Source organism: Cnephaeus nilssonii, assembly GCF_951640355.1.
Source record: "Cnephaeus nilssonii genome assembly, chromosome: 10".
NCBI classification, from domain to species: Eukaryota; Metazoa; Chordata; class Mammalia; order Chiroptera; family Vespertilionidae; genus Cnephaeus; species Cnephaeus nilssonii.
This window is the reverse complement of record NC_137081.1, coordinates 46,419,144-46,433,687: the sequence shown is the minus strand read 5'-3', so window position 1 is coordinate 46,433,687 and position 14,544 is coordinate 46,419,144. Positions and strand designations below refer to the sequence as shown.

At 51.6% G+C, this 14,544-nt stretch overlaps 1 protein-coding gene across 1 annotated transcript; it reads left to right on the top strand.

Annotated features, from left to right (window-relative positions):
• Positions 1–11,973: 11,973 nt before the first annotated feature.
• On the top strand, positions 11,974–14,032 carry SP5 (Sp5 transcription factor; the record flags this gene model as incomplete). The annotated part of the gene is made up of 2 exons (XM_079782489.1): positions 11,974–12,155; positions 12,884–14,032. The coding sequence occupies exons 1-2, from the start codon at positions 12,105–12,107 to the stop codon at positions 14,030–14,032; spliced, it is 1,200 nt and encodes a 399-aa protein (XP_079638615.1). The 5' UTR covers positions 11,974–12,104.
• Positions 14,033–14,544: the final 512 nt, after the last annotated feature.

Below are 14,544 nucleotides of genomic sequence, written 5' to 3'. Positions count from 1 at the left end.
AGGGCAGTTAGTAATTTAGGGCTAGAGCTCAAAAGAAAGGTCAAAGTTAAAGCTGGAGACATATTTGGGAGTCAGGAGAGACAGTGATGATCAAGGGATTGCATGTGGTAGGAATTCAATAAATATTGATTGACATAATCCATTGTAGCTGGGATCAAAATTAATGTTTGTAATGAGAAGGGGGGGAAAGCATATCAGTCTTTGGGGAATTTTCTAAAGGAGAAGTAGGGGGTCTAGGAATGGGGACCAGGAATTCAAGTGAAGCAATTTCATAATCAGCAAATGTAGCACTATTTAGATTGCCTCATTCAGTAGCTATTTTCCACTGTCTTTCTAGGCTAGAAAACTGAAAACTGTATTCCCCAGACTCTCTTGCAGCTAGGGTTCCAGATACTAGTATATGATTTAGCATACCAAATGCAACATACCAAACTTGAAAGGCAGAAGTAAACAACTGTGAGGGAGGAAAGAACTGTGCTTCTGCTGTCCTGACTAGTAAGCACAGTTGTGGTATATCTGTTTCTTATTATGAAGGCTGTTATAGAGGTTCTAATGTCATAGTCCCCTTTCCATTGTTTTGGGTTCTCTGGTTTTAGTTACCTATGGTTAACTATGGTCCAAAAATATTAAATGGGAAAATTCCAGAAATAGACAGTTCATACATTTTAATTTTTGAACCACTCTGAGTAGCATGATGAAGTCTTGTGCGGTCCCACATGGACATGACTCGTCCCATGGTCCCATATATCCACACGGTGTGCACTCCCCACATTAGTCATTTGGCAGCCGTCTGTTATCAGATCGACTGTAATGGTACCACAATGCTTGTGTCTAAGTTACTCTTATTTTACTTAGTAATGGCCCCAAAGCTCAAGAGTAGTGATGGCTGGCAATTCGGATATACATAAGAAAAGCTGAAAAGTGTTTCCTTTAAGTGAAAAGATGAGTACAGTACAATAAATATTTTGAGAGAGACCACATTCACATAATTTTCATTACAGTATATTATTATAATTATTCTATTTCATTATTAGTTATTATTGTTCATGTCTTACTGTGCCTAATTTATAAATTAAACTTTATTATAGACTAGAGGCCCAGTGCATGAATTCGTGCACAGGTGGGGTCCAGCTGGCCTGCCCTGATGGGGGCTGATCGGGGCCAGCCTGGCATGGGGAAAGGGCTGTGGGCCGTTGGCCGGCTGGCCCTGACCCTGATCGGGGTGGGGTGGGGTGGGCCAATTGGGGGCCGGGCTGGCCGGGGGGGAGGGGGGAGGGACTGAGGGAGGTTGGCCAGCCGCAGTGGGCATCATAGCGACTGGTCGTTCCGGTCGTTCCACTCATTCCTGCGATCCAGATGCTGGCTTTTTATATATATAGATATGTATGTATAATATTATACACTAGAGGTCCGATCCATGAAAATTCATGCAAGAGTAGGCCTTCCTTCCCCCGGCTGCCAACACCGGCTTCCCTCTGGCACCTGGGGCCCTGGCTGGCTTTCCTCCAGCCCCGACTTCATCAGGAAGGACGTCTGGAATGACATCTGGTCTAATTAGCATATTACCCTTTTATTATTATAGATAGTATTTATTGGGTTTGGTACTATCTGTGGTTTCAGGCATCCACTGGAGGTCTTGAAATATTTCCCCTACAGATAAGGGGGCCTACTGTGTACATAGTTATCAAAAGGTGGGGTACATGGTAGAAGTGGCATGATTCTGAAGCTGGGTAGATGTCATGGTGGCTTCCCAGTAGGCAAGCAGCTTTCTGATTCCACAGCCTCCTGTCCCAGGGGGAGCAGTGATTCCCTTGTCAACCTAGGTCTGTAGTGTGGCTTTGGGAGTCATTCATGAAAGCTCAGTTGAGACTTTGCTTCTTCCGCTCTGGAAATCTGTAAAACATTGAATGCCTGTCACAAGTCTATTTCTGCTTAAACTAGGTGGAATGGCTTCAGTTCACTGTAACTGAATCCTGACCGACACAGTAAGCAAGAGATCCTGGTGTGGGTCTTGGAATCCCTTGTAGCAGCCACCTAAGAGAACCTCAGAAAAATAACTAATAAGAAAGAAAAAGTTAGAGAGCAAAAATGGAGCAAATGGAGAGGGGGATCAGTGCTGGTCCTCTGAGTGATTTTGCACAAGGCACAGAGTAAGAACAGTTCCAACTGGAAACTAAACCACGATCCTACAACCCCCCTTCCCAAATGGGCAGCGTTTCTCCAGACTAAAAGATCAGTGGGTAAGACTCTTGCCAAAACTAGAGGAAGTAGAGGTGACATTTTAGATAGAACTGGGGTCATGCAGAGATCTCATATTTGTGTTAGTCTGTCCTCAGCTGGATATTGGCCTAATATTTACCTATTTCCTTAAAATTAGAGCCTTAAAACTTCCAAAGTAAATAGATGATTTTGTATGCCCCTGGTGACTTGGGGTGAGGGTAAGGGGGGAGAAAAGAGTACTCTGGAAGTGAAAGAAAGGATCTTGGATCTGGACTATAATCCTTGAAGCAAAAACCTACCTTTCTCTTTGAGTAAAACAGATAGCAAACCCCCAGGGGAAGTGACATTTTCACTGCAAGGCAAGACATTTTCACTGCAAGGCAACCTGCAATGTGGCCAATAATTATTTCAGACTTCTGATTTAATAATATCACTGCAGACCCACATACCTATTTGGTTAGTTTTCCAGTAATAGAAAGAGATTTGCATTCACTCAGGGAATCTACTGTGATGGTTAAAAGTTTCCCTGGAGTAACATTACCTGGATTTAATTCCAGTAACAAGAGGCAAGATCTTGGGCAAATTACCTGACCCCTCTGTGCTACCATTTCCCCATCTGTAAAATAGGGTTAGTGGGAGACTCGGTGAGATCCATAGTGTTGTGATTGGCAGAAGCATCATGGTTCTCCAGCCATAGTGATATAAATACACTCTGAATGTAAGAACTGTGTGTGTACACACAGGATATAAGCTGTGGCCACCCAACAGACTACTATCAGCAAACCAGAGCAGACCCTAGTGCAAACTCGTGACCTCACCAGCACTCTCTTCTGCAGCCTAAGTTAGCCAACCCCACCTCCTTCCAACCAAGGGTACTGGATTTGGAGAGCTGGGAATAGAGGCGGGTCAAGAATTTATTTGCACTTCTTGAAACGCACACAGGATCTTTATTAGGCTTACATCCAAAGTAGTTTTCCTATATATTAATGCACATTTTAATTTTATTGCTATATCCAGATCAAATTTCCAGAAATCTAGGTGTAAGATTATGGTTTAACTTAAAAGAAAGATTTATCAGTTTCATCTCTTTTAAGGGATGCCACCACGAATAGGCAGTAGGACATGGAGAACCTTTCCTTTCCATACTCATGTTCCTACAGCACTATAAAAATAACATGTGCAAGACTCAGTCCTTTCACCGTGTTGTGTGAGCTCAGGAAGCCATCACACTTCCTTGGGCCTCACTTCCTTCATCAACCCTCAATATCCTCCCCATGATTCTGTGACCCAACTATGGCTCCCCTATGATTTCTCTCTTCCTGAGTCCTGGAATTCAAACTCTCCCAGGGGAGGGCACATCTCCTTTATCTCAGGGACCCTCCACTGTGCCTGTGTTCACCTGGGCAGATGTCTCTGTACTCAGTAAAGATTCGAGTCTTTGTGCCTAGGAAGAAAGATGGAAGATGAAACCACAAGAATGGTACCTTGAGCTCTGCAGGCTCCTCCATGACCTTCAGTCCTTGGACTTCTCTGTGCCTTTATGTCTTCTGATATCAACTGGTTCTTGTCACATATCAAAACACAGGGCCATTTTGAACATGAACATTAATGGATAAACCAAATAGGAAACGATACGCTGAATAAAGGAAGGTTGGCACTATCTCCTCCTAAGGTATGCCTTTTGTAAGGGGGCTTTGCCTGCGCTTAAAGATTGCTCATATCCGCGGCAGTGCTGTTGAAATAAATTGTATATGCCCCAAAAGCATGTTTATTTGGGGACCTCCCTCCTCGCGCCCCACATGACAGCCACACAGCAGGACATGAGGACGGTCCTTCTTCTTACAGGACAAGAAGGTAAGGAGAGGGGCCACATTCTTATTGGAGGAAGTCCACATGCCTGCAGAGTGGACAGAAGGCAGGACCTAAGTGTGTGAGGCTTAAAAGTGATCAAGTAAAACACCTAGGACAAGCCTGGCACAAGTAGATATAAGCATCCTGATTTGCAAACAGTTCCAGCTGCACTTTTATGTGGGACACCCTACTTCACTCTCAGCAATGACTGCACCTTCTACTTTCAAATGCATAATAAATAAGAAGCTTTCCCCTTAAGTTTCTTTTGGGGTCACCCTAGTCAGAAGTTCTCTCCTGCAGTTATACCTGCTTGCTTCTCTCTACCAGGGAAGAAGAGGTTACTCTCCTCATTAGAGAAAGCCTCCCCACCCCTGGTGCAACCCTCAGTTTCTACCAACCATCCCCTTTTCCTAACATTTCCTTTTCACCACATCCTAAAACACAAAACATGTTTGCCTTGACCCTGCTATCTGTCCTAGCTGCTTCTGAACTCGTGATTTGCTTCCTGGCCCCACCTCAGTTCTGACGCTGGGTTCTCCTGAAGCAAATGAACTTTCTGTTTCTTACTGCCCTACCCTCTACCCTTCCCTCCTCCTCCCGCTCCCCTTGGACATGTCCATTGGTCTTGATCATTCTCCTTCCTCCACTTTTTTTGTTTCTTCTTACCTCTCTCTTTTTCTTTTGGCTGCTTGGACGGCTCTTCTCCCTCTGTTCATCTTCTAATTGGGGTTCCCCTACCCCCAATTTTGTTGTAGCGTCTATCTATCTGCTTGATTTCCACTCCCATGTGCTCACTTACTCAGCCATCACCACTTACCAAAGGCTCACAAGTCCTTATCTCTGAGAGCCCTGGCGCACTCTTGCCCGGCCCACTTCCCACATTCCCAGCTTTCTGCAAACATTTCCAGGCCACATCTTAGACTCAACAGCCCCAAACTGAATACAGTCCTTCTACTTAACTCCAAACTGTCTCATTTCCTTCTTCTCCCACTTTTGTCAGCAATTGAACTATTCTTGCTACCTCACGGGCTAACACCTCAGAGTCCTTTTGATTTTTTTTTTTAACAGCTCTATTGCAATATAATCATGTATCATACAATTCAGCCATTTAAAGTGGTTTTTGGTGTAGCCACAAAGCTGTGCAACCATCATCAAATCAGTTTTAGAATATTTCCTCCCCACCCAAAAATAAATAAATAAATAAACCTGTACTCATTCGCCATTATTCCCCATTCTGCCTTCCCCACATCCCCTCGCAACCACTAATCTAACTTGTCTCTGGATTTATTATTTGACATTTTATATAAATAGAAACATACTACATGTGATCTTTTGTGACTAGATTCGTCCTAGCATAATGTTTTCAAAATCCATCCATGTTGTAACAGTTACGTATCAGTATTTCATTCCTTTTTACAGCTGAATAATATTTCATTGTATAAATGTAACATGTTACACATTTTATTTACCCATTCATCAGTTGATGGGCTTTGGGTTGTTTCTACCTTTTGGCTATTATGAATAATGCTGCTATGAACATTCATGTACAAATTTTTGTGTGGACATATGTTTTCAATTATCTTTAATACATACATAGAATCAGGATTCTAACTTCATGTTTCACATTTTGAGAACTACCAAATTATTTTTCAAAGTGGCTGCACCATTTTATATTTTTACCAGCAGAAGGTAAGAGTTCAATTTCACCACATCCTTGTCAACACTTGTTCTTTTTCATTATAGCTATCCTAGTAGGTATGAACTGGTATCTCATTGCACTTTTTTTTTAAAATATGTTTTGATTTTTAGAGAGAGAGGAAGGGAGAGGGATAGAGAGATAGAAACATCAATGAGAGAGAAACATTATGGATCGGCTGCCTCCTTCATGCCCCCTACTGGGGATTGAGCCTGAAACCCAGGCATGTGCCCTGACCAGGAATCAAACCAGTGACCTCTTGGTTCAGGGTTTGACGCTCAACCACTGAGTCACACCGGCCTGGCTTAATTGCAGTTTTGATTTGTATTTCAGTGATAGCTAATGATGCTGAGTACCTTTTCATGTGCTTACTTGCCTTTTATATATCTTCTTTAGAGAAATGTCTAGTCAAATCCTTTGCCTATTTTTATTTGGGTTAGTTGTCTTTTTATTGTTGAGTTGCAAGAGTTATTTATACATTATGGGCATGTCTCCAATTAGATACATAATTTGTAAATATTTTCTTCTATTCTGTGGGTTGTCTTTTCACTTTCTTGATGGTATCCTTTAAAGCACAACATTTTAAATGTTGATAGTATTAATATATCTATTTTTTTTCTTCTGTCACTTGTGCTTTTGATGTTTCTAAGAAAGCGTTGCCTAATCCAAGATCATGAAGATTTATTCCTATGTTTTCTTCTATGAATTTTATATTTTAACTCTTACATGACTCACTTAGAGTTAAATTTTTTAAACATTTGTATTGATTTCAGGGAGGGAGGGAGGGTGGGAGGGAGAGAGAGAGAGAGAGAGAGAGAGAGAGAGAGAGAGAGAGAAATACAAACATCAATGATGAGAGAGAACCAGTGATTGGCTGTCTCCTGCACAGGCCACACTGGGGATGTACAACCTGGGCATGTGCCTTGATAGGTAATTGAATATGACCTTCTGGTTCATAGGTCAATGCTGGCTGGGCTTAGAGTTAATTTTTATGTGAAGTATAAGGAAGATGTCCAACATCATTCTTTTACTTGTGGATATCCAGTTGTCCCAGCACCATTTGTCAAAAGAGGGATATTTTTTATTTTTCCTTTTGTTTTATCTCTCATTCCAACCTATCAAGTTTTGCTCTTTTCCTCTTTAATGTGTCTACCACCTTTTCACTATCAGGCCAATTTCCAATCAGAGCCTTCACAATCTCACACCTAACTGACTGCATCTGTGTCTATCCTTCCAAGCTCTCAGCAAAAATAAATCAAGAAATGGAATTGAATTCCTGTAATTCACCTGCTCCAGAGCCTACAATAAATCCCTACTGCATAAAGCATCAGGGCCAAGCTTCTCCCCCTGACTTCCCTAATCTGTCTACACCAGCAAATCAAAGATGTAAAACTTCATCTTCCATGTTTATTCAGCTCCTCACTGAAAGGGGGTTCCCTTTCCTTGCTGTCCTTTCCCCCCTTCATCATCTTCCTGTCTATGAACCCCATTAAAATCCACTAGGTCCTTAAAGGCTCCTCCAAGCCCCAGCTCCTTGATAAATGTCCCTTGCCTCCTCCAGGCCTCACAGTACTCTCCTGGGTCCCTGCTGCATGTGTGTGCTCTGTAGCACCAATCACTGTGCACAAGACAGTGGTACACAGAATTTCATGCTACCACCCAGCACTGATGAGCAGCTACTGAGCAACTACTGAAGTTCACAGCACTGTGCAGGCATGACACATTTCATGCAAGCACTATTTCCTCCTGCCATCAAATGGGGGAATCCAATGGGATAAGATAAATGATCCTCCTAGAGCTAGAATTCCATTCCTCCATCCATGCTATATTGACTCAATTTTGAAGTTTAAAACTTAACATTAACTTCAAATTTCCAGTGGACGGAACTTTCCAAAACTAAGCCTGTGTTTCCAAAGATCCCAGTATTATAATTTTTTTATTTTTTTTTTATTTTATTATTATTTTTTTTTTTTGCCACCGAACTCACTGGGCCTATTAGTGATAGAGCCCCTGTTTAGGGCGTCTGTGACTGGGTCTGCAGCTTAAGCTGCAAGACCGCTCCAAATCTCAAAGTTAATTTAGAGAGTATGGGATTGCAACTCCTCCCCCCACCCCCACCATTAAAAAAAAATCTTTCAAATTGCAGAGGCAAAGTTTGATCCCTTCCTTGAGAGCTGAGAACAATAGGAGCTTTCTGCTCTAGTGCGACTTCAAAGGGTTGCAGAGTGACTGCTCTCAGAATACTGGGTTGTAATGACTAAAGAAACGCACAGGCATCCTCCTGCGACGCACAGTGCCCCGAGAGCACCAGGGAATTTCTGCCCCCTTTCTTACCAGCACTTTAATAAAGCAACGAGTGGTACTTGTAAGTGGGCAGGTGCAGGAAACTGGAAGGCTGAGCCTTTGGCAGAGAGCGGGCGAGATCTGGGCACTTCAGCAACACCCTGCTGTAAAGATCCAAAGAACTAAGAATTAGTTGAAATGACCTAAATAAGTGGGGGCGGGAGGGAGGAGGAGGGGAGTCAACTGGAGCTGGTTTACTGGATTGATTCCAGAGGCACGATTCCCTGGTTGCTGCAAGGAAATGCCTGAGGCAAGAAGATACCAGGCTCGGTCGCGAACTAGCAACCAGGAGTTCTCGGCAAACACTTTTCTTTCTGGGGCGGATGCCCGAGCGCGCAGAGCAGGTCCACCCATCGCGCGAGTGCCTCCGCGGAGTCACCTACCCGCCTCTTGCAGGTGGCATCCAGTCCGCGAAGCAACGGCGTGGCAAACGTCCCACCTCCGAAGCCTGCTGCTTGGAGAGCAGCGGAGTGCGGCTCCTGGGCACTGGCGGCTGCTATACAACCTCCCCGCGGCGCCAGGGTTAAAGTTTGCGCCCTATTCGCCGACCCCCCTCCCACCCTGGCACTTGGAGGACCACGGAGGAGTTCCTGGGTCCTCCTGTGCACAAACACCCACCAACAAAAGAAAGCCCATTAAATCTTCCCTCCTGTGAACTCGCACCCCAACCGACAGCTCTTTGAACTGACCTCCGCCCCCGCAGCCCCGCGCCGTCTGGAGCGCGCTGGGCCCTCCCGGGCTCCCTCCCGCCCGCCCGCCCGCCCGCCCCGCTGCGCACTTTTGCAGCGCGCTAGGTCTTTGATGTCCTTTTACATTACGGCAGAGCAGCCACACGCTCTTCCCGGCGCGGGGATTTGTGTACCACAACTGACATTTGGCCTTGAAACCTGTATCTCTTGGTGATTACAACAAATTTCTAAAATAAATGTTGTACTTGGGTCTCCCGGCATTGCATGTTTTTTATGGTCGCTGCGAACGTTACTTCATTAAGAGTAAGTTTTTCAGGAGCACGGAATGCAAAGGGAGGGAGGCTAAACAGCCGTTTGTAAAAGTCTCTCCAGACTTCAGCTCGCGCCTAGGAGGGCTGGAATCCCGGCGGGTTCTCACAAACGGAGATGAGGCGAAGAGCAAGGATTTCCAACACTCAACACGGAGCCTACTGTGCGCTGTCCCAGCACTGTCCTACAGTCTTTGCATATACAAAGTCATCTGTTAAGCCTACAAGCGCTGTACAGGTGAGCATTTTACACACTGGGAAAGTAAAGCACAAAAAGACTAACTTGCTTATCAAAGTTACCAACTAGAAAGTGGAAATCTGGGTTCAGATTTTCAGAGTCCGTGCTCTTAACCACAAAGCCACCAGACTCTGCTTCACTGGTGGAAGTGTAATTGGCTAAGTGGAGGCATCTCAGAGAAAAAGTTATCTCCTGTAACAACCAAGAGTGTGTGGATTGGCCTTTCTTGCCTTTTTGTCACAATAGGGAACAGATTCGCCCAGTGCGAATGCCTTCCAGTCTGTTTGGCCCAGCCTCCCGGGGACAGGGGGTGTCGAAGAGCTCAAAAGATTTCCAAAGGACACACGCTAAGGGACTAGACCGCTTGCCCAGTGCGGACTGGTGCCGGCAGGGCTGTGCGCCACGGGGCTCCCTGGCCTCTGACTTGTATCCGGAAAGGGGCTCCCTCAGGTCCCAGGCTTTGCGGAGACTCGACCCCCTTAGACCGAGCGTGGAGAGGGGTAGGTTTGCCCGGCCTCAGATCAAAGCACTAAGTCCCTTCCCTTCCCCTCTCCTAGAGCACCCACACCTCATCATCAGGACCCAGACCTCGTCACCGAGCTGTGCAGTCACTGCTCAGAGTTCCCGGGGTGACACCTGGTTGAAGAGATGAGGGGCGTGCAGGGACGGGACGTGCAAAGTGCTCGGTATTGGGGCCACTCCCGGCCCATTTGTGTCAAGCAAGACGTTTCTTTTCGCTGATGGGCCCTGGGCAGGGGGAAAAGTGGGCCTGGTGGCGTAGTGTCCCGGCCCCTTGGGAAATGCTGAGGGCACCAATATACTACAGCCCAGTCTCTGAATCCGAAGCCCGCTGGAGTTCAGTCACCCTATCCGTCTTCTCACGTCAGTCCCGCCGCGGGGCGGTGCCTGGGAGGACTATGCGCAGGAAGGCTGCGGGCGAGAGGACTGGGAAGATCCCTGCACCGCCCTGGACCGGGGAGAGCACCCGGTTCTGCGGAGGGAGAGGCCGGGCTTGGGTCTGGGTCTACCAGGCCCAGCAGGCCCAGCAGCCCCGGCTACCCGCTGGAGGCCTCAGAAGCTATTCCTGGCCCCTAATCCTTCTAGTGCAGTGGGGACCCCGCAGCTCCTCGCCCGCCTCTTCCTCATCCCCCCCCCCCCCGCAAGCCCCCAAGAGAGGAGATCCAGGTGTTCGTACAGCCCCCGCAGGGTCCGCCTTGCACTCTTGGCCGGAGGGAGGCAGGTGGCGGACTGTCCCTCCTCGGCTGGGCGTGGAGGGCTAGCGAGGGTTGGGGGTGCGGGGGTGCACACTGGTGAGCATTTCCCTGACCCGGGCAAAGCACGCCCCGCTCCTGGAAAACTTCCTTTTCTTTGCAAAGGTGGTGAGAACAACCGTTTTAATGGACTTTCCTTTCAGATTAGAGGACTGTTTATTTGTCCTGGTGCGTACTGTTATGGTTTGTTCAACCACAAAAGGCTCCCTCGGCCGCGCCTCACTTTTCCGAGTGGTGTTCCCGGGTAGGTCTGTGCGGCTCGCGAGAGCGCGCCCTCCCATAGCAGGGCCGGGGGGAGCGGGGGGAGAAACTGCCAGCCCCGTTGGGGGCTTTCGGTGGGGGCTAACAGCGATCAGCCCCCTCCCACTGCGGGGTCCAGGGCTGCGGGCCGGAGAGAGGAGGGCTAGAGAACAGCATTTCTTCCTCCGGGTGTATGTTCTGGGTTGCTCTGGATGTACCACCCAGCTCGGCTCTGGGAGGAAACGCGGCCCGGGTGTTTTTCCCAGACTATTTGCAAAGTTGTGGCCCTTAGAAAACTTCCAGGCCGCCGGTAGGAACGTCTCCAGAGGGCCCCCGCAGCTTGTCAGGCGGGCGGCCCTGAAGTGTGCGCGCCACCCACTGCCGCCCTGGGCGGCCGCCCCGCCCCGCCCCGCCCCGCCCCGGGTCACCGCCCAGCCCGCCGCCGCGCAGAGGCGGGCCGGGGGGCACGCGGCGGGCGGGGCGAGGTGAGGCCCACGCCCCGCCCCGGGAATTCCCTCGGGTCCGCGGTGTGCGCGCACAGTTCCGGCGCGAGGTGTGTCAGTACCGGGGAGGGGAGAATTGCCCTCCTCTCCGTCTCAAAGTCCGAGCTCGGAAGACGAGGGCAGATTTCTCTGGAGATAACAAAGACACTTTGTCACTTTGGGCGCAGCCTCGGTGCACATCTTTAATTGCCAGGGAGGCGGGGGGGGGGGGGGGGGGGTGAGGATAGAGAGTCTCAAGCAACCCAGCGCGGGTCTCCGGGCGGCAAGGCCCCCTTTGATCAGGAAAATCCAATTATTTGTGTATATACATTTCCCACACAGTGATTACTTCATTAATTGTCCCGCCTTTATCTCCTCCCTTCCCATCCCCCCTAATAATCAGTTCTTTTATCCAGACCAACAAACACACCATAGGAGCTTTGTGGATTCAAAGGATTTGCTTTCGCTTCTGAAAGAGCCGCTATTCTTTGATGATTGGGCAGCGGCAAACTTCAAAGTCATAAATCTTCCCTCTGACTGGCTGGCGGCCCAGCAAAGTCCTTATCAAATTCTTGGAGGTGATCCTGAAGCGCTCAGACTTCGCGCTGGGCGAGCGAGCGGGGTGCGGCCAGGGGCGCGGGCAGGGAGGGCCCCCGTGCACAGGGCGGGCGCCGGCGAGGGGCGAGGGGGGCCGTCCGGCCGGCCTTGGGGTCTCCATGCCTCGGCTGCGCCCTGCTCCGCAGCCCAGCGCCGGCCAACTGTAGCCATGGCCGCCGCTGCCGTCCTCCGGAACGACTCGCTGCAGGCCTTCCTCCAGGTCAGGGCTGGGCTCGGAGGGGGCGAGGGAAAGGTGGGAAGGGTCGGGGCTCGACTTCTCCAGGCACTCTGCGTACCCGGAGTCTCAAAGGGAGCCGTGCCCCGTGGATGTCGCTGGAGTCAGACTTAGCGGGGTGCCCACGCCAACTTAGCACCTAAGCTCGGTGTCAAGAGTGTGGCCTTTGGGGGAGGGACGCGCGGGTCCGGGGGTGGTGCTGGGGTGCCTCAGGCTGAGAACAAGGCCCTAGCTGACCCAGCTGGCCCCCCACCCCCTCCCCACCCCGGCTGATTTCAGCCAGGGGCGGGGGCGGGGGAGGAGCCCGAGAGTCGCGTGGAAACCGCTTAAAAGATGAGAGGGAGGGAGCGAGGGCAGTCCGGCTGTGGGTGTCTCCGGGCCCCTTCTGACCGCGGAACCGGGCGTCGCGGGTCGGATCCCTTCCCCGCCCACTCCGCGCCTGGTTCCTCTAAGACTGGGTGGCGTCTCCGGGAGCCAAGTGCCGTGATTTCACAGGAGCCCTCGTGCGCTCCGCGTGCAGGTAGCGCAGGCACCAAAAGTTTCCCGGGACTGGCGGGGGCGCGCGGGGGGCTCGGGGGCGGGGGAGGGGCAGCGGGCGGGGGAGGGGCGGCAGTATAATAGCTGGCGAGGGGGTGGCGGGCTGGCCTGGAGACCGCGCTCGGAGCGCTAACCTTTTGTCTGTTCTCCGCCCTCCCCGGCCGCCGCCCATGCAGGACCGCACCCCCAGCGCCTCCCCGGACCTGGGCAAGCACTCACCCCTGGCGCTGCTAGCCGCCACCTGTAGCCGTATCGGCCAGCCGGGCGCTGCGGCGCCCCCGGACTTCCTGCAGGTGCCCTACGACCCAGCGCTGGGCTCGCCCTCCAGGCTTTTTCACCCGTGGACCTCCGACATGCCGGCGCACTCGCCGGGCGCGCTGCCGCCCCCACACCCCAGCCTGGGGCTGACGCCGCAGAAAACGCACCTCCAGCCGTCCTTCGGGGCGGCGCACGAGCTGCCGCTTACCCCCCCTGCCGACCCCTCGTACCCTTACGAATTCTCACCCGTCAAGATGCTGCCCTCCAGCATGGCGGCGCTGCCCGCCAGCTGCGCGCCTGCCTACGTGCCCTACGCGGCCCAGGCCGCGCTGCCGCCCGGCTACTCCAACCTGCTGCCCCCGCCGCCCCCGCCGCCGCCTCCCACGTGCCGACAGCTGTCCCCCAACCCAGCCCCCGACGACCTCCCATGGTGGAGTATCCCGCAGGCGGGCACCGGCCCGGGGACCGCCGGGGTTCCGGGGGGCAGCCTGTCGGGAGCCTGTGCCGGCGGGCCCCACGCGCCCCGCTTCCCTGCCTCCGCTGCCGCTGCCGCCGCCGCCGCCGCCGCCGCCGCCCTCCAACGGGGCCTGGTGTTGGGTCCGTCGGACTTTGCGCAGTACCAGAGCCAGATAGCCGCGCTGCTGCAGACCAAGGCCCCCCTGGCGGCCACGGCCAGGAGGTGCCGCCGCTGCCGCTGCCCCAACTGCCAGGCGGCGGGCGGCGCCCCGGAGCCCGAGCCGGGCAAGAAGAAGCAGCACGTGTGCCACGTGCCGGGCTGCGGCAAGGTGTACGGCAAGACGTCGCACCTGAAGGCGCACCTGCGCTGGCACACGGGCGAGCGGCCCTTCGTGTGCAACTGGCTCTTCTGCGGCAAGAGCTTCACGCGCTCGGACGAGCTGCAGCGGCACCTGCGGACTCACACGGGCGAGAAGCGCTTCGCCTGCCCCGAGTGCGGCAAGCGCTTCATGCGCAGCGACCACCTCGCCAAGCACGTCAAGACGCACCAGAACAAGAAGCTCAAAGTCGCCGAGGCCGGCGTCAAGCGGGAGGACCCACGGGATCTGTGAGCCCAGCCGGGGGGCGAGTCTGGGCCTTTCCCGCCTCGCACTCCCCAGCACCTCTACGGGGAGGAGGGGGGCCCCCCGGTCCTGGGGGCCTGTGGGCAGCTGGCCGAGGGGAGTCCCAACAGAGGCACTTGCCCCTTCCTGCTGTCTGCCTCCAGCTTCCCCGGCCCGGCCGGCGGACGGGGACCCCTGTGTCCAGGAGAAGCAGGGGAGGTAGGGCGGAGGGCTCTGCGCCACGAAAGGGCGGTTTCGAGCCCTGAACCATTCCCACCGTTTGGGGGGACTGCCCTGAGCTGACCTGTGTATAGGAAACGTTGCTGAATCAAAGCGGAGGAACCTTGGGAGAGTTGAAATCATGCTGGGTTTTGTTTGTTTTTTTGTTAGGATAGGGCCCGGCTTTGTACAGGTTATTTAATAGCTTTGTTAAAGAATAATTATAATAATTACATTAATAAAAATGTTACTTTTGTCCTCGGCTCCATGCAGAGCTACAGCATGAAATGTCTATGTAAAGC